At 39.1% G+C, this 20,939-nt stretch overlaps 1 protein-coding gene across 3 annotated transcripts in view; it reads right to left on the minus strand.

Annotated features, from left to right (window-relative positions):
* Positions 1 to 20,939, minus strand: part of LARGE1 (LARGE xylosyl- and glucuronyltransferase 1) — a 284,444-nt gene that overhangs the window by 47,643 nt on the left and 215,862 nt on the right. For all 3 annotated transcript variants that reach the window (XM_054062457.1, XM_054062449.1, XM_054062466.1), the window contains exons 7-9: positions 20,282 to 20,386; positions 2,251 to 2,363; positions 519 to 644 (exon numbers count right to left, since the gene is read on the minus strand). In XM_054062457.1, the coding sequence (XP_053918432.1) occupies positions 519 to 644; positions 2,251 to 2,363; positions 20,282 to 20,386 (344 nt within the window). The remainder of the gene's footprint in view (positions 1 to 518; positions 645 to 2,250; positions 2,364 to 20,281; positions 20,387 to 20,939) is intronic.

Here is a 20,939-nt window from a genome sequence, read left to right on the forward strand (position 1 = left end):
CTTGGAAAAATGACTTGGCAGTGTGACCAGGTTAAGTATATGCTAATGCTAAATAGGTAGTGTGTAAGGTCTTTAAATTTTGCCTTGTGTATTTCTGGCTAGGGTCTGCCTAACCCTCTTTGTGAATTTCACTCCAATAAATGATGTTGACTAAAAAGTTTCCAATTTGTCCAGTACAGAAAAGAAGGTTTTGTGTTCTTTGGCTAGGAAGAGTTAAGAAGTGAGTAGGAATAGGAACTCAGCAGTAATGTGCAGTGGCATAGGTGACAGGTAGGGAATGTAAGGTGAAGCATTTCTCTAACACTTTGCCAATCAACAAAGGAGCATCCATCTTTGACTTTTCTGCAGTCCAAATGCACAAAGCCAAAGCCGTATTTGCCACCCTTGTTTGGGTTTGGGTGTCCTCATAAATTATACATGTTAGTTTCCCCCCTATTTAATACATCTTTCTGTCACAATGGAGTCCTGCATTCTCCGTCCCAAAGGATACCACTCATCCAACCTCCTGTGAAACATACCTTCAGGTCAGACACATCTCTGTAGCACTGCTCAGAACGGGTGTGATCAGACAGCTGCACATTCCAGAAACATGGGAGCTGGTAGACAAGGAAAGGATTTTGTTTGATGACCGCATTGAAGATATCCTAGCAGACAAAACCAGAGAAACAGTTGTATACATTAATGCGAGCTGAACTTTGCAAACCTTGTGTCATAATTCCATAGAGGGTGCTATCAATCTAAGGGGCAACATATAGATCTGAACTAGACAAACCGGTTCTCTTGACACACAGAGGTAATGGACTCCAGCAAAGTTTTAAAAACATTTATCTTGTCCTGCTGGCAAGAGATGTGTTCTTCATCTAGTCACCAGAGAGAGTAACATGCAGTAAATGACAAACTGCCTGCCGTTAGCAAGTACTGCATCACTTCTCAATAAAGGGGATGAAAGTGATCCCAGCAGTTGCACTGCTTCAAGGTGAATTACTATGTGAGATTTTTCACCAAAAGGGATGCCAAGCATTGGAACGTGCTGCCCAAGGAAGTCATTGAGTCACTATCCCTGAAGGAGGTGTAAAAGATGTGTGGACATGGCACTTAGGGATATGTTTTAGTGGTGGACTTGGTAGTGATTAGGTTAATGGTTGGGCTCAATAATCTTGAGGGTCTTTTCCAACCTAAATGATTCTACGATTCCATTTTAGCTAGCAGTTTATTGTTGCAACAAGTATTCAACGCATTTCATGGAGAGGACGTGTAAGGCCAATATGCAGAACAGTCTACACCACAGGAGACAGAATGCATCGATGCTGCCATCTAGTTGGAGAAGTAAGTTACAAGGACAGTCTGATGGTTAAGGCACTAGGCTAAGACATGAGCAACCTTGGTCCACTCTGCAAAATTCTGTCCCTTACAGGTATTAGCCAGTGACTCAGGACCTGATTGAAAACACAGTGAAATTGAAAGAACCATTATAGTGAATTTCAGTAGCCTTTGGATCAACATGGCAAGGATACTGCATGCAAGCGTATCTCTTTATGTGCACAGTAAGCAGCATGCTTACTTAGTGGTGACTGGTAATTAGCCAGATATATCTCAGAAGCAGTAGAAATATCTAAATATGATGCTGTATTGAGTCAATACACTCAAGATGTTGGGCAAGACTTATTGGTTCAGGTCCAGTACCACATTAACAGGGTTTCTGGATTTAAAACTGAGAGCTGGCAGGAAGCACAAGGAGGGTAAATATGCATTTCTGTGTATAGGCACACAATTTCTTCTCCTCAGCCTCAGTTTCCCATCTGTGGCAGGGAGATAGCAGCACTTTTGTCTTCGCACAGGATTTGTGGCAAGGAATACATCAAAAGACTGTCGGGACTCATCTGCCAGAAACAGTAAAGAAATATTTGGAGACTCAAACTGAAGTCTGCTTAGACCACAACCAGTAGGAAAAGACATAGTATATTTGGAATTCTAGTGTCTGGAGAGTTTCATGTTAAAGAAAGGAGGACTGACAATTAAAGCTTGAGAATCCCATTTGCCTATCTTATGAATCATCTGTGACGAGGAGGTAAAAAAAAAGAAAATTTATGAGTAAATATCCACTCCTTCATGTTTTCCCCTGAACTATCCAACAAATGGTGTGCTATTACCCTCTCTCCTGTTTTCCCACATCTCATCCCCATTCCCTTTCTTACCTTCTTCAATCCATGGAGCAAAGGATATACCACTCTGCTGCAATCACTCACTCACCTGGTCAGCCAGTGAAGTGGATAGCATGCTCATTAACTCCCGCTCTGCCGTGAGTCTCCACATCTGTTCCCATTTCATCTTCCGTAACTTATCAAGAAGTAGCAAGATAACCCCTGAAGGAAAACACAGTGCAGACAACAAGAAAAGCCATGATGTAGCATGTCACTTTAGGCCCTTTCTGTCTATGTGCTGATTCTACAGTTAAAACCAGTTCATGAGCTGAGGTCTATCACTGGAAACTACAGCTCTTACCCTGCGCTGACACAGCAAGTTGGCTAAAAAACGTTTTGCGTTTCAAGTTGCCTCTATCTTAGGTTTTTCTAAACCCCTGAAACTGCAGAGAAGAAAGGGAGAGATGGTATACAGACAAATGCTAGGTTATACAAGACTTGCAAGAAGGCTAAATTAGACAAAGGGGAGTGAAACTGCAAAGAGCAGAAGCAAGAGATGGATGCTTTATTTCTAGTAGCCTCCTTAATTGCTAAACTTGATTTTATTATGATATGATTAGCATTGGGATTATTCCTTAAAAAATGAAGTAATGAACAATCACTAAATGTGATTCACATGGCGGAGGTTAACTCCATCCAAAGGTCACTATCATTCTAAAGAGAATTAGACAATATCCTATAAGAAAGAAAGAAGGAATCTCCTAACACTCAGAAGTGACTCTCTCCAATCCTTTTTTCTGAAAAGCTACGCAATCCAAGAGGACATTCTACCAAGTTACTGTCTGCTAAGGAAAGGGTAAAGACAATCCTAATCTAGTATGATTCCATTTCTGCCAGCTCACACTGAACAGAGATCTGCTTCTCCCAAAATCCCACTGTTCAGATAAGCTTCTACCTGTCCTGAAATCAAGATCATCCTGAGACTAAGAATTTTGTTACTCCTAAAATATTTTACTCAATGTGCATAGGGTGAAATCTGTCCCTTAATACTTATCACGTAGGATGCAATACATATACTGCCTAAGATGAAATTGCAGCCCTTCATCTCCTAATAAGAAGTTAATCACACACCTGATTTAAATGCCTGAAACTTTTCTGAATAAGAGATAACCAAAGCTGTTTACAACCTAGCCCTCGAGAGAGCCCACCATTAGGGCTGCAAGTGTGCATAGAGCAGGATCGTCACATTGGAAAGTTATACATGAAGGAGGGAAACAGGCATCCCAACATGTATTGCTATTCCTCAGTTGTTTTTTGCCTGGACAAAATCACTAGTGTAGAAGAAGAGAGAGCAGCGGAAGCAATGAAGCTGGGGTGAAGCATCACCAAAATGCTTGCCAGCAGTGTCTCAGAAAATTTGAATTGAAAAATTAATTCAGGAAGACTTAGGTAAGAGCAATGTCATGGGGAGGGAATGCAAACTGGAGGACCGTAAAGGAAAGTACCGATAAACAGCAGCCTAGCAGGTTGACAGGAAGTATCTAGTAAGAGCAATGATAGGTTCTGTGTTGTTTCACGTCTTCATTAGTGGAAGGGGGAAGTGAACAGAATAGTAATGAGATCTGCAAGTGACATTACAAGAGGTCTTAAAAAAAATAAAAATCATGGCAACTGTAGAGAAACATAACATCTATGCAGAGGGATATGAAACACCAAAAAGCAGACACTGGGAAAAAGTGCCCGAGGGAGTCTAAGATGATAAAAGTAAAAGTACTGAGAACAAGAAAGGAAATGTAGACTGAATACTTGAAAAATTCTCCTAGATCCTTTGTGGTGAAATAACTTAAAAACGGCAGATTATATGCATTATGACCTGAATCTTTAAAAATTAAGTCTATACAACCATTAGCAATTATACCTGGAACAATCCTGCACTAATCGGGAAAGAACGAAGGATGGTGCAGGTTATTCCTATCTTCAGTTTTATGACATGGCAAATTTATTTCTAGTAAAACTTGGAACTGCCATGAAACCTCTTCTGGCAGTGAATTTTGTGGCCTGTTTTAGTTCTGTTTTCCATTTCAGTCCATCTGGTTCCCAAGAATGCTGGAACCTGTACTGCAGGGATCCCCTTTCATCTTCAGTCAACCTTTCTGCTTCCAGCTGTTGGATTGGAAAGGGACTTATTGTCAAAACATGCTACAATGTATTTCTGCCACTGTGTTTGTCTTCTCTCCAGCAAAATCGAAGCCTATTTGGAGTTTGTAGTATGCGTGCATCAGTTTCTAAGAGAGCTGTTGTGCATTGTCTGAAATTCAAGATCGATGTGAAGCAGATTCCTTGCACTGCGGCTATAAACTGGGTTGGATAAACTCCACTCTGGCAGTGGATTTTTTTCCAGCTGGCGAGAACTCTCAGCTTTGTTTCAACAGTGAAATACAACTAAGGAGATTCTTTATTAAGAAAAATAAAGACTAATTGCAAGATTCAGTTAACTCTAATATAATAGCATTTATAATTTGTAGACAATAAAACATTTTTTATTAATTTCTTTAAGCCTCCAGTCTGAGGAGGAAAAGGAGAAATGTGCAATATTCTCCAATTTTTTTGTCTTCCACTCATGCTAGCAGCAGATTATGGCATCACAGCTAAAGAGATTATGCTGTCCTGAGGGCCTATCATGGTAGCAGCTGAGAGTAAAAGAGGCAGATGGGGTGGAAAAACTGGAATATACGTGAGAAATAATGCATTAAGTTATGAGGCATTCATGGCTACTAAAAATATTCACAATCTTTTAATGTTCTACCATCAAGATTAATTTCGGTGTGATTTCTGTTTTAATTCATCTACAGGCTTGGGTTTAACACCTTTGCATAGCCTGTCAGGGCTTCTCAGGCTGTGGAATTCTAATTTACTGCTACTATAAAAAAAAACTGCTAGAGGATATTTACAGCAAGTTTAAATATTTACTCATTAGTACTAGTGAGAATAAGAGTTTTCTACTAAGAGGAGAATTTAATACTATTCACCTAATTAACGTGCTTTAGTGTAAAAGCAAAGCAAGAGAACATGTTTCAGGAACTTTTAAATAGTTCGTGCAGAGGAAAAATTACATTTTCTTGAGAACAGAGCAGTTCAGTTTTACTTCTATAACATTTTGTTACCAAAAGCAAACATAACAAATGAACTAACTCCAATCTGTGCAATTAGTCTGCAGGCAAAGTGTCTGAAATAAGGAAAGGGAAATATTTGCCTGAGGAGCCCCTTCCCTCAGAGTCAAACCGACTGAAATCACAGACTAAATTCAAGATGACATACAGCTGAACACAAGGGGAAAAGGGACTTACCCTCAGCTGCTGTGCTGGGGGAGGAAGAGACTGGAGGAAAAAAAAAAAATAATCAAAGGAATATTTCATGAACATCTGGCCCCAGGCAGTGGGATTTCTCATCTTTAGATGAGTGCAGCATTTTCCTGCCCTAACCTACCTGAGAAAAACAAAGGGAAAGCTTGGCAGCAAATAAACAAAGAGAAAAAAGTGGCAACGCAAATGTCTCATGAGTATTAAACAAACTATGATCAGTCACAGAACAATGTATTTTCCTTATCCTGAGGATATAGTTCAGACATATACAGAGATGCAAAAATCTCAGAGCTCTTGGAAAAATAATATCTTATTGCTAAATACATGGAACACATCCTGGTCCAGTTTTTACTTAAATGACATTTTCTGCCCCTGCTTGGTGAGATTTTGCTTGAACTACCAAAATCTGAACAGATTCTGAATTGCTCAAACAAACCAGAAAACAAGAAAAAACAAAAAAAGGATTTTCTACAAAAGTGTACTTTCAGAACACACAGAACCACCCCACCTTCAAAACCTAAAAAGAAAAAAAAAAGAGATTTTGGGGAATAGCTTGGAGAACACAAGGCAATAATTCTGAATTAACATATCTAGATGAAAACATTTCAGTTGCGAAATACTGCAAATTTTTTTTGGCACATTTTAAAAACCTACTCACTCCTAAATAACGTTTCTTACTTCAGAAATAATACAAATTAAAAATATTATTTGAAATGGTTATATGACCTGAAAACGAAAATAAATGTATCATCCTGGCTCTAACAAAACTTTGGGGAGTCACCTGAATGTTCTGTATTTTTCCCATTATTTTCACTCAACTAGAATGAATTTTTTTTGTCTTTCCTATATTTTGACTAAGCAATGGTTTCAGCAGGTGCATCTCAGCAAAAATACTCTGGATTGGTTTTTTTTTTTTTTTTTTTTTTTTTTTTTGTGGTTAATCTGCTCCAGAACAAAATGTTGGATTTTAATCTTCTGAATAGTAAATGGAATGTTTGCAGAAACATCAGCAATTTCCCTTGGAATGCTACCAGGCATCCCCACTTCTTGCTTCAGGAACACAGGCTATGGCTTTTCCTGAAACTCAGAGAGGAAGATAGAGTAGAGTAGAAAGTAATAAACAACATTTTAAGATATAACAGAATCACTTACAGAAGTTACAGAAAAGCTGGACAAGCTTTCAAATTCAATCAGTTTATTACAATGGCCCTTTTAAGGTGATTGAAAAAAACCTAAATGCCACTGGCGAAAAAAATGCAGCTACTAAGAGATCATTTTCTGTAAGCATTACCCTGCCTGTTTCTCTCAGGTGGAACAGGATGCTTTTGTGAGCTGTTGAGGCAACACCACATTATGTGAGCAGCATCTCAGAGCCTATTCTTGTCAGGTTTTAAAAAAAATTGTTCTCAAAACTAAGCTTATAACAGTGGAACATCCAGACAGATAGCAAATAGATACCATTACAATACCTACAAAAAAAGAGGCAAGACATCCTTCAAAATAAAGCGGTAGTGAGTTTTAAAAATATTATGGGGCTTTTGGAGTACCTACCCAGCATGTCAAAGACCGTGCACCAAACCACTTAGTCTTGGATGCTGTGAGAAATAATTCTAAATAGGGCTGACATTATGGAGATTTGCTGCAATAAATAACTGACCGAGAGACTTAAGGCAGTATAAAACCAGTAAGATACCATGTTTAGTGAAGCAGATTTGGCACTAAAAAGCCGAGTTCAGTCTTAGGTGTTATGGAAGGGAGTTGTAGCTTTGCAGTCCCAGGAGAAGCACTATAATAGTGCTGACTGCTTAGCAGTCTAGCACATACTTATGCAAGTTCTTTCAATTCCAGTTTATTGTACCTGAAATCAATGGAAGTGATCACAGTGGATAATGCTAGGAATGTGACTATACCTCTACTGGACCACAGTTCAAATGACCGCTTTTGCTAAGAACTGCATTTGGAATTCACTGGGCTACCCCTCTGCACCAATTGTGGCCTCTGCCCTCCACCCACAGCATCAAGAGTAAATAGAAAACCAGAAGTATATGACTGCTAGGGGTTAAAAACTGAATTAAAGCTGCAATTCCACAAGTCACTGCACACATTTTTAAATCTTCATTTTAAGTTTTGTGTGGATGAAAATCACTGCATTTATTTAACTTGATTTATAGACCACTATCTAATTGCTGCTCATAATTTGATTAGCTGTATCATTAGTATAATAAAACCATAGCTTATATCTATAGCTTTTAACACAGTATGATCAAAGGACTGTCATTCTAACACATTTTTTAAGTATCCTGATACATTATTTAACTATGAACTTACATCCACCAGCCTTTTTCTCCAAAAAAGCCTTCTGCAATGTAAAAAAAAACCCAAAACCCAAACCCTTGTAGAGATGAACAATGTGTTAATCGAGAATAAATGATGGCTCCACATTTGAACTTTTCTCTGAGAAAACAGATCAGGACTGAGAAGCTGTTTTGAAAGGGGAAGTGGATGCCCCCCTGGGCACGGAGACAGAATGCAATAGCCCTTGTTTTCTCAGCACATGAATTGAAAGTGAAACCGTGATAGAGTGCATGTTGAAATGTAGTGCAGTCACTCTGTTGGGAGCCTAGTTCCTCTTGGAGCATTATAAACATTTTGTTTATGCTTCCTGATGACCATTTAATGGAATGGAACACTTTTATTTCCTTTGTTCTCCTCTTCCAAAGTATGCTGTTTCTCCTTAGGCAGAGTTAAGATGGATGTACTGGAGAACGATTCAAACTTCTTACAGAGCTACTGATGGTAGCTCAGAATTTCCTGGTTTCCTAATTGTTTCTTTATTGTTCAGATGCTATTCTTCCTGAGCAACTGGAAAAAAAAAATAAATAAAAAAGGATTCTGGGGGAATTTCTCTAACTTTCTCAAAGCCCCAAAGGCTGCTACAGAAAAATGTCCTTGAATCAGAGGTCAAAATGGTGCACGGGAGAGTTGTCATGATGCACAAGACTTTTACAAAGTCTACAGAGAAAAACCTCGCTACTTAAAGACCATCCTGCCAAGTAACGTGCTTCCCTCCTATCTTCTAGGGTCTTGTGAAGAAAAGCAGCAATTCTACAGGTCTCTGAGGTCAGCAAAGAAAAAAAATCGTCTGTATCTCTGGAGCAATTGGCCTTCTCTTGCACAGATTTCAGTCAGTGCAAAGTCATACACTTTCCTGCCCAAACTGCTAATAAAATTTTCTTAAATCCTATAAAGGAAAACAACGTGGCTGGCAGAAAGACAAATATTAGCAAAATCAGAAAGGGAAGGTAGAATTTTACCCAGCTGCTCTACTTGGTTTGGGCATCAAGGAAGACAGGAAGGACAGTAACCATTCTTGTATCCCTGCGTTTCCTGAATCCCACGCAAAGCGTTGCAGATTAAACGCATCTGTGAAGAAGCTCTTTATGTGGGTTTTAAACACCTCATTTTTCTTATAGCTTTTGTGCTCCATAAACCCTGTGAGCATTAGGGTGCAGAGATTACATTTTAAAGGCAGTGGAGAGCAAATATTTGAAGGACTTCTCAGTTGGTAAACTAAGGCGATGGCTTCAAAGAGGGAAAAAAAACCCAACAGGAGACTAATCATTAAATTTTCTTGATATTCAAAAGATTGGGAAAGGTTTTGCTCAGAAAAACCCCAGAAGTTGTAAACCTCAGGTAACACAGCTAACTTCAGATCAGCAAAGGGAGAAAGGAGGGAGGTTCCAGCTTATATTTGCTGTAGCACAATGGCAATGACCAATCTAAATGGAGCAGAGGAGAGCTGTCTCAAAGATGTGTCTCATCACTGCCTTACACAAGTATCACCCAAGAGCTACTCAGCATGCATCTCTGAACCTATCTGCAAGTCATTAAGGAGGTGCTAAAAGCTGAAACTAACAAAAAGATGACCAGGTACATATCTTATTATAAAGCACTTTGAAATAGGAGACTTAAACAGAAAAGTGACAAGGGGAAATGTGGAAAATTTCTGCAAAGTTTTAAAGAAATTTTCCTCTCTTCAATGCTAATAATGCAGGAAATCCTTACACAGCAGGTTATTTGTGATTTCATTTGCCTGGGTGTTTAGGTGATTTCATTTAAGACGAAAACAAAGTCCTGGCTAAATACATATTTAAGTGATAGAGTCAGAAAGGATAATTTTTACCTCTTGCATAACAGAGGCGATAGGATTTTTCAATGTCAATTTGTGCCTTAAATAGAGCATAACCTCTAGAAAAACATTCATTCTTGATTTAAAAATTTACAATAATGGATAATCTATCACAAACTTTGATAAGTTATTCCAATGCATAAATATCCTGACGAAGGATACTTCCCATATTTCTAATTTGAACACATCTTTGAACTTGCAGTCATTTGATCTTGCTGAACCTTTGTTAAATTAGCAAGCCCTCTATTAAAAAATGTTATTTCCTCCTGCAGATACTAATAAGCTATGTCAAACTATCTCTTGACTTGCTCCCAACTTTATGGGAAATCTTTCTGTATTTTCTTTGAACTTTGTTAATTTAGAAGTCCTCATCTTTGACCTGTGGAAATTAGACATGGACAAGTAGCTAAATCTACATTTTAAAATATATCCACTCCAACCAAGGTTCCCTAGTAACAGATGAGGGACTATGGAGTGGCTGTACACACAATGGTCAGAGTTTAGCTCTCATTGAACAGGGTGGCCACACTCTTGCTACATAGTAGTACATAGTACTTGTCTCTAAGGGCCTAGTTTGATTTCCTTCAGTTTTCAGACAAAAATTTTTTTTTTGCATTTCTCAGTGTCCAATATTATGAGAGAGAGATGTTGCAATTTTCTAGATCAGAGAGTTTTTAGCGTGGAACTGAGGATCTGTGTTGTGCGCACTGGAGAACGTCATCAGGGCATGTGGGAATATTACAGTGTGAAGTCTTCTGATGCAGTGCTGAAGTATTGGAAAGGGGTGCCAGACAGAGTGCAGTCCTATACAAACCACCTTCCAGGAGTAGTTCCTGGATTGAACTATAAACTAATTACATTCAAATTTTTTTTTTTCTTGACAAGAGACAAGTTGCTCCCTGAGAAAGATAAGGTGCTGACTGATTTCTGTGCCCAGTGGATGATCAAGGAGCCAAAGGTGAAGAATGAACTAGGGAGCTATGTTATCTCACAGCATAGACATCCAGTATGTCAGAATTAGAGGGTCCACACACAACAAAAAAGAAACATAACTCCTGTACCCATACTTAAAATGTCCATCTTTATACATCCAATAACCACGCAAAGTATTTTGTCAACCATATTAAACCTGGAGCTTATATTCCTTTGATTAACCTTCATAGACTGATTCTCATGTTCATGAACACTCTCCATTATTTCCGAGTGTACAGTTTTACATGTCAGTGCCTCAAAACATGAAAGTGCGAGAGAGTGTCACAACTCTACATCAGGTCAGAATAAATGGACTTTGAGTGAGCTGTCCTGAACAGGAATCACAGAATAGTACAGACTCTACAAGGTTACCATGCGGGTGATCCAGTCATTGAATCTCCTTGTGCAGGCAAGTTTGGAAAAAGGGATCACACAAAGTCTGTTTTCCGTGGTTAAAATCTGAGGAGGTCTCCGGGAATTTGCTGAATATTTGCCCTGAGGAAAGCAAGTACATCTTCCAAAACGAATCTGTCTTGGACTCTCCAGCAAAGGATCATCCACCTTTGAAGGAAAAAGACCTTATTTCTTGATCCTCAGCTCCTGTAAATCAGCTTAGGTCTATTTAATTCAAGGGTCAGCCATTTATATCAGATCTGGACCGTATTCATGATGTCATCTATGGTTTTTTCCTTCCTCAGAAAGCACCAAAAAGTGAAAGCTAACAGGGAACATTGCTTTAAATTATGTCGGGTTCTTTTTGGTTTTGTTTTGATTCTCTCAAAAGCATCATATTTAATAGCGATTGAAATGTCAACAAGTTTTCTACTTTGGATACATGAAGAGGAGAAACACATCCTGCACTGGTGGTAAATATTTATTATAATATGAACAGTATTTCCCAAGTCTAATTGTAGGGATGGGCATAATGAGTAAACATCAATCCAAGCTTTTCCTAGTTTGGTGTTCAGTCAATGTGGTAGCAACAGTGGAGGAAATATGGTTCATGGGCTGAATAGCCTCTTAGGTGTTTTTTTATAGTTGCATGTAGACAAGAGGTTTGGGGTTTTACATTCAGAAGCAGCCAGACAACTTTCTTTTTCTCCTCTTAATGGGCAGTTTATTGACTGAATGAGATTCAGGAGGAATAGAACGTTCTAGGAAATGGATTAGGGGAAGGAAAGCAGCAGAACAGAATGAACAGGCTTAAAAATTAACCATAGCATCCTTTAAAAAAAGAAGTATAATGTACTTTTATGCAATGATTTCACCCAATGGTCAGCTGCAGGTCAATCCTTCCTCCACTTCTCTTCCAGTAATGGAGGTACAAGCTTAGATTCACAACAGAAATACAGGGATGCCTTTGCATAAGGAGTAAATATACCCGGAGCTGTTTTGAGTGCTCACAGCCAAACTCAGATTTACTTTGGATAGGTGGACTAAGGTGCCTGGAAATTCAGTTGGACTTTTAAGCTCAAAGGGTTCTGTTCAGCAATAAAAGTTTCAGATGGTTGCCATTACAAGTGGTATTCCACAAGAGTGGATACTGGGGCTGATATTGTTGAACATCTTGATGAATGAGCTGGAGATGAGATAGAATGCATCCTCAGCAAAGTCACATATGATACCAAACTGGGGGCTCTAGCCCTGGGGATAGGACTGCTATCCACAGGCACCTTGACAGGCTGGACAAGTGGTCTAAGAGAAAGCTCACAATTTTCAACAAAAAGTCCTGCATGAGGCTATTCCTGAATGGACAGTACAGGCTGGGTGCAACAGTGTGGTTAGCAGGATCAGGGAAGTGATTCTGCCCCTGTACTCTGCACCGGTGAGGCTGCACCTCGAACACTGTGTTCAGTTTTGGGCCTCTCACTATAAGAAAGACATTTCTCTGGAGCGTGTCCAGAGAAGAATGATGAAACTGGTGAAGGGGCTGGAAAACAAGTCTTATGAGGAGCAACTGAGGGAGCTGGGGTTGTTCAGCCTGGAGAAGAGGAGGCTAAAGGGAGACCTTATTGCTCTCTACAACTACCTGAAAGAAGGTTGTAGAGAGGTGAGTGTTGGTCTCTTCGCCCAACTGATTGGTGACATGACAAGAGACAATGGCTTCAAGCTGTGTCAGAGGAAGTTTAGATTGTCCATCAGGAAAAAATATTCACCAGAAGGTTTATCAGGCACTGGTTTATCAGTGCCCAGGGAGGTGGTTGAGTCACCATCCCTGGAGGTGTTTAAAAAGGGGGTAGATGTGGTGCCTGGGGACATGATTTAGTAGTAGACAGGTATGGTTGGAGTTGATGGTCTCTAAGGTCTTTTCCAGCCTAATGATTCTATGAAAAGTGGATAAAAAGGAGTTTTTCAGGAATAGTCCTAGGGAGCTTGGTGGACAGCAAGTTGAACATAAACTAGCAGTGCGACCTTGTTGCACAGAAGACCAATCACACCCTGGGCTATAGCAGCCCCTTAGGTCAAGGAAAGTGATTATCACTCTTTACTCAGCGTTTGTAAAACCACATCGGAAGCACTGTTTTGGATTCCTCAGTCAAATAAGAAACAGACATGCTGGAGTAAGCCCAGTGGAGAGCAATCAAAGCACTCAGAGGCCTGGAGAACATATATGAGGAGAAGCTGAGAGAAACAGGCTTGTTCAGCCTGGAGAAGAGAAGGCTAAGGGAATCTTTTGTTGCTGTCTACAGCTACCTAATGGAGCTAAACTTTACTAGGAGACACACAGAGACAGAATGAGAGTTAACTGACACAAATCGCAGCAGAAGGAAGTCTAATTACAAATTAGGATTTTTTACTTTTAGTTTTTATTTTTCTCAACAAGAAGTAGCCAAATAAAGCAACATGCTGCCCTGAGAGGTATCCCTGGAGAACTCAACTGGAAAAAAAACCTCAGTTGGAAAGGGCCTGTAGAAACCTGAGTTGGCTTTCAGTGGGAAAAGTACCAGAAGACCTCTGGAGAACCTTTCTTATATAAACTGCCCATAATTCTACGATCCTATTTGGGGCAGCTTCTCTTCACCATTTCTGCTAGGCCTTGGGAACAACAGTGTAGGAACTATCTGTATGTATAAAGTATTGCAGTGATCCTGCCCTCCCCCAAGCTCAGTTCAATACAGACTGGTGGAGGAGGGAGGGTTGAGGAGCTACAGCAGGAACAATTAAAATCAGGTTGTAGCTGAACATAAACAGAAGAAAGACAATGGGGGATGGAAAGAATTGGGCTGCTCCTCGTGGGATCTGTGTCTACTCTGTTTTGCAGATTCTTCTTCCTCAAAACAGCTTCAACTCAAAGAATATAGTCTCTTGATACTTTTTTAAAAATGAAACGTTTGTCCTGAATCTAGTTTGTCCGGTCACTAAAATGATCAAAGCAGAGAGATTTCTATAGCCAATAACAACTAAGGGCGTGATCTGACTATGACCAAATTCAATTGTTTTTTGCAGACACTCTAAGAGGTGACAGCTTTGACACAAAGGTGTAGAAAGACATCAGAGTTACTCTGCTACTTTCTGTGATGGGCATCAGGGTACCTGTTAAGAGTCCCAAGATGGTGTCCAACTGTGATGCTTCTTTTTTTGCTTTGGGACTACGGCCAAAACCTCTGTTTCTGTATCTACAAAAAGGAACTGTCTTTACACTATCACTTTTATGACCATAATGAGAAACTGGAAAGTAAACTTGCACTTCAGAAGAAAAAGTACTGGTTTTACTATTACTATACATTTGTCTGGATTGCTCCTGCTATATAATAGAAGTTTTTGTTCTCAGTTTAGGCACCTGGATGCCTTTACTAAGCTTTTATCTGTGAGTCTTTTATCTAAATTTAACCTGCTAATGATGGTCTCTCTACAATAAAGAGAGGGCATTTCAGAGTGCTGGACAACATACTTACTCATCAAGCTATGTATGTTCACATAAAGAACTATCTCCATCAAGCTAAAAATACCACATTTCAGAGTTATTCTTTAAATCATTAGATTGGAATAGGGCATGTATAGGTCCTATTTATGTACATTACATGAAGATAGACTTTATGAACTAAGGTCAGACTAAAAAAGCCCAGAACAATTTAATCAACTAAAAAGAAATACTTTTTATTTAATGCAATACAATGACAACTAGGATCTGGTATAGACTGTCTGAATGCCATTGTTTTCTTATCACAGAGTTCTTAGGAGATGAAAGTTTTTGGTGCTTCGAAGAATGTCAGGTATTGTTTTTTAAAAAAAGAGTTATTGCATGGTCTGATAGATTCAACTGCCAAGGAGCGAAGGATGTATCTCAGAGAAAGCAATGAACAGTAGACTAATTCAGTTGCAGCAATGCCATTATTGTGTGGACAGGCCTCTCAAACTAAAGGCACCATTTTCAAAATCAAATATATATTGACCTGCATTTCAGAAATGTCAAGCATGTTGTAAACAAGTTCTCAGTACATCACATGCTTTAGAAACTGCATGAGAAAGACTGGAAAAGAATCTGGTTTTTTTGAGGGTGGTCAGCTTTAAGATAGCTTATATTTAAGTGCAAGCTACAGACTAGAGCCAACAAAGACAGGGATGTGGTCATCAAAAGCGGAATTATCATTTTAACTTCCCACCATGGATACAAATCACTTTTCCTGTTGAGCCTGAAAGCAGCCGACACTGTGTTGGCACTTCCTAAAACACTATCTGTAGAATGTGCATGAAGCCTGTACTTCAAATGCATCTTTATGAATTACATAATCACATATGTATTAGTATGCTTTGCACTGATAACTATATTTGCTGAACGAGCTCACAGTTATCTTGAAGAAGGAACAATCTAATCCAAGCAACTGTACACTGTGAATCTGAGTAGATGAAGAAACTGCTACTTTTTGCCTCGACATTGCTGTTGGACTTCATTATTTCTTTCTTTTTTTTTTTTTTTTTTTTTAACCACTGAAATGCATTTTTCATTTGTTTGCAAGGCTCCTAACCTAACAATATCAGTTCCTGTACCAAAAGTGACTAATGTTTTACGTACTGGGAGGTAGGAATATTGCAAAGCCCTTTAGAGAGTACATGGCTAAACTGAGTCAGGCCCCAGTGATGAGTATTAAAAGGTTCTGTAAACCTTGAGTTCTCTGACTTCTTCATTCATTGAGACAACTCAGAAAAATCTCCTTTCTCAAGCAACCACTATACTTCTTTCTTTACACCATGGAGAAGAGTGCCACTATTAGTCAGCATCTATGGAATACAATTTGTAAATTAGTGCTGTATTGCGATGGCTGTTACGGGAATCTGACTCTTCCAGGGAGAAAAAAGGCATTTTGGTAACAGATCTACCCAGAATTAGGCAATAATAACTATTTAAAGCATTAATTGTGAGGATTTCTGAAAAACAGACATGTCTGATTGAATTAAATGTGCTCAACACTTCTTAACATCAGATCCATTATCATAATGTCATGAGCAGAAGCCCACAGAGCTTAGATAAAAATGGTTATTGTGTTTCTGGAGCAGGATCGCAGGCTGTTTTGTGACCTCCCCCACCCCCCATTTTCTGTGGCTTTTCTTGTCATTTACTTTCTGCACTGGAGATGCATAATGTCATCATGAAAAAGCATGAGATGTGATCCAGTCTAATTTTACATAAACAGTCTACCCGTGCTTGTCTTTAGCATTCACGATTGTTAAATAATATGCAAAAATGGCATAACATATGCTTCCCACTTCCAATTAATCTTCCATAGGTCCTTTTTTTCAAGGAAATAATAAAGGAAAGAGATTCATTCTAGCATTCTTCCAGTAATTACAACCATGGGAGTAACAACACACAGAGAACACATAGCCTGGTAATCGTTAGGTGCTAGCCATTCCCTTCTGTTCTCAATCCACAAATCCAGTAACGTGACATCTCTCGGTGTGGGAGTATGAATCTTCAGTTCAAGCTGTTGAGACACCTCCTTACAGTATCTAGTAGTTGTACTCAGGCAGCATATTTTAGATATGCCTCAAATCCTCAGGACTGGCTTCTGAAATCCAAAAGTCTGAAATCCCCATGTGGCAAAGTTTTTATAAATGCCTCCCTGGCACCCAAATTACAGGCACAAATCTATCCTAAAGCTCCACGTGAAAGGCGTGGAGTCCATCCTCAGCTGATATAAGTTAGCCAGGCTGCACTAAAGCCAGAGAAGCCAGGAGTGATTCACACCAGCTGAGGAAGCAGCCTGAAATCATGGTGAGTGTGACCAGAATCCGCTTTTAAAAGCTATCCCCCACCACGATAGAAAGTATATGGCAGATAAGGTACTAAAAGCTTGTATGTTGAGAATTTCTTTGACAAGGTATTTTTCTGAGGACTAAGATGACTATTACTTCAGACATGAACATCAAATCATACAGTGCAATTCTGAAGCTGTCAGTTTGACACCTGTAAAGAGAAAAATCATAGTGCAAATCAGGTGATACTCACAAAAACACAGTCTGGCCAGTGAAAGACAATAAAAATTACATAGAAGGAAAAGAGTGCTTAATTAATGTATGATGAATCTGTAAGAGTTAATCTCACCGTAAACAAGCAAAATGGTATGGCTGATTAAGCGGTTTAGTGAGTTTTGGGCAATAAGGTACAGGAAAAAAGCCTGGGTACCTTTGTGGTACAGAAGGAACTATGTTTAAAATGGTTTGAGAAAGGGAATGTTATCTCAAATAAGGAATAGTCTTAACTAAGAACATTCCAAACACCACTTAAATTGTCACTGAACTGACTTCTGATTTTGGTCTGGTTTTCGTATGATTATATCATCATGGACTAAAGTATGACTTGGATTATCTGCCCGTGCAAATGAGGAAGAAGGATGAAAAACAACCAAATAAAATCTTTCCTCAAAACTCTGTATTGGCTGTCAGGAAACTTGGCCTGGGCATACAGGAACAGGAGAATGCACGTGTTTACTGAGTTTAAAGAGGTACCAGAGAAGGAATAAACATAGTTCTTGCTTTAATGTATCTGCCTTCTGAGACTCCTCCAATCTATATGTTGTTCAGAGTGACGTGGACATAAAAAGACCTGAGTAGAAGATAAATTATTTGCTTCAGAAACTGGGATGAAGCAGTGGAAGAATTTTGACTTTGAGGACTGCTTCTGCACCAAATCTGCCAGGCTTGGGTCTGGCTGAAGAGATTTTCCATGAAAATCTCTTTTCTTAGGATTGCATCCTAGGACTGTAATAAACATGCTCCCAAGAGCAAAAGTAAAGCCTGCTTGAGACCTTCCTCCTGATCCAGCTTTGTTTACCTCATTCAGGTTTTAGGGGCCTGTTTTAGTGTTCCTAAGTACAACTCTAAGCACCTGAATTTCTGAGTCTTCCCTTCCCTGGCCCACTGCCTTTCATGTGTGTTTTACTTAGAGTTATTGCCACTCTTCCCCCTCTCCACCCTGCTTTAGCTTTCTGAATTCTCCTTGGTCACAGTGTTGCTTTCAGTGTAAATTATTTTAATTTGCTGAACATATCAAACAAGCTCCAGTTTCACTTGATATTTCATCTCACTTGAGAGATTTATACCTCCAATTTCTGCCAGATTACTGAGGAAAACAATGAATTAAATTAAGAAAATTATAGTAAATGATGTTGATTCTGTCAATAACATTTTCTATTTCTCAGGTTTTGCACTGTTTTACTCAGTAACTTCATGTTGACATACTTGAAAAAACACCACTCCCCTTCTTATTTGTCAATCTTCCATTAATTATCTACCTTCTATTTTCTTTCTTAAGAAAGGGAAGTTTTTATAACTACAGGTGAGTCATCTGAAGAAAGAAATTGTGAGCAGACTAAAATCACGGGCAGGATTATATACATATCAACACATGCCAGGAATTAACACATGCAGTGTATCTGAAGGACTGCAGGCATTCAATTGTTTTTGCTTTCAGTGGAAGATTTTTGTGATGTACTGACATTTGGAACAGTAAATTAAGACAATATAAATTAAAGCTTTGCAGCATTTTTGTTTACATAACTGCATTTTAGATACTACCCACCATACACTCCTGGGTTATTCTAATGTTGTATGGTTGTGATACATTTCTCTCTGTCAGCATTAAAGTGGTAGAAAGGAAAAGGCAAAAATGCAGCAGAAAGACAGTAACTATAAAAGGCGGTCATCTCTCAGTAGAACAAAATATATTGCTTTTTGGTGTAACACTGAACAGAACTGAAATAAAAAAAAGTTTAGTTGTGAATAATTTAAGCTTTTGCAGGGGTTTGGGGCGATGGAGTAGGCAGCCCAAGCCTTTATATATGCAATTCTTCTCAGGCACTTTTTACAAGGACATGTAGTGACAGGAAGTAGGGGAGAGTGCCTTTATATGGGAAGGGGGAAGAATTGGATTAGACATTAGGAAGAAATTCTTCAGAACGAGTGTGGTGAGGCACCAGAATAGGTTGCCCAGGGAAGCTGTGGATGCCCCATCCCTGGAATTGTTCATGGCTAGCTGGATGGGCTGTTGAGCAGCCTGATCTAGTGGCAGGTGTCCTTCCCCATGGCAGCAGAGTTGGAATTAGATGATCTTTAAGGTCCCGTCCAACTCAAAGCATTCTATGATTCTGTAAGTGGAGAACCAGGAAAAAAAAAATCTCTTTTGCCAAAATCTTGTATCCATATCTATCTGTGTTCTGTTAGGCTATTCTTTTGAACATTTTTGCGGAACATAGTTGATCTGCAGACCCTGTGAATTTGTATTGCTATTAAAAAAACCTAGCATGCTTGCTCCAAATATACAAAATATAGACATACAGATGACACAAGCACAACTTATGCAATCCTTTTTCCAGTTACTGTTTAATTCAATATAATATATTTCTGCGAAATGAAACCACTATTAAGGTGAATAATTTCCTGATAGCGCAATGACATTTAAATGGACTCATCTTTTCTAAATGGAGGCTTCACCATCTGTTCTGCCCTTTTATTACAAACAGAGAGGCGACCTAACTGACTGTATCAGCATATAAAGCCTAGCATCAAAATTATTTAGATATATGTGTGTGTGCTTTATGCACCTGGTATGGTTTCTCACATACCAAACACAAATCAGTGTGAAGACCTGTCTCTAGTAATCTAAAAAATTCTCTGATCTACTGCCTTTATTTCTTTCTCACAGCAGCAGAAATTGATGGCCAGTAGTTTGCATTTTATTAGGACAATTATGACACTATTGCTGTCCTGAAGGAGTTATATCTTTATCGGGCTGACATTTTGTGATACCGTTTACCTCTCAAAACAAAATGAGCTTTGATTCCTACTGTTCCCCCCTTGCTGGGCCTACATATGCTTCATCATGCAGAGAAATCTTGTAGGAGATGTGCTGAGGATGTGTCAGACTGCTGAAAAGCTCTGTCCTTCCCCAAAGGATGTCACACAATCTCCTTGAGACCATTTAGAGAAGGAATATATACTCCTCAGAGTTGCACAGGACCAGAAACTCCAAAATACATCATTTTTACTGCTTTAAATGTCAAATTTTGCAGTAGATTAGGAAGGGAAGTGAAAGTTATCACATCTCATATTCTCTGTACGAGGAGACTGATTCCACACTCAATACAAACATTAATTCAAAGAAAATCCTCTGGGCCTACCTGTATTGTAGCCCCTCCCAAGCGCTGGCCAGGGTCGATGATTCTTCCAAAGGTTGCCCAAATACCAATCACTCTGATTCTCAACCAAGCCAAGAACCTGCTGCCCTGGAAATGAGCACATTACAAATAGCTGATGAGACAAAAGACAGTCAATAAATAGAAAACAGACATAAAATCTGGAGAAGGAGAAAGAAGACAGAAGTTCAGGTGCTGACTTCCTTTCATGCATTCGGAAGATGCCTACTTCTGAAACAGACAGCACGTGTGGCACAGCAGGCTCAGCATGGCTCATTTCTTTTCTTCTCCCCTGGCTAGTCTGAGTAATTAAACACTGTGGGAACCTTTGTCATGCTGACAAGAATGTATCACCCAGACAAATCTGAATGCTGCCTGATTTTGGAATGCAATGATGGAGAATCCTCCTAGTGAGAACTGAGTGTTGGTAAAATGATCATCAAATATGAAGATCTGTTTATACTCTGATGGAGATAATATAATCGAAGAAAAAGGCTCAGTATAACAAATCATTCTCTTCCCATGACCCCCCCCCCACCAAGTTACGGCATTTTTTTCTTGGTCTCAAAGGGAATCCTTTTTGCTGAGGAAAATATTGGATTGCAAGAGTTTACCTACATAAGAACGTTACACTGTTATAATT

This window comes from Cuculus canorus, chromosome 1 (assembly GCF_017976375.1).
Source record: "Cuculus canorus isolate bCucCan1 chromosome 1, bCucCan1.pri, whole genome shotgun sequence".
NCBI classification, from domain to species: domain Eukaryota; kingdom Metazoa; phylum Chordata; class Aves; order Cuculiformes; family Cuculidae; genus Cuculus; species Cuculus canorus.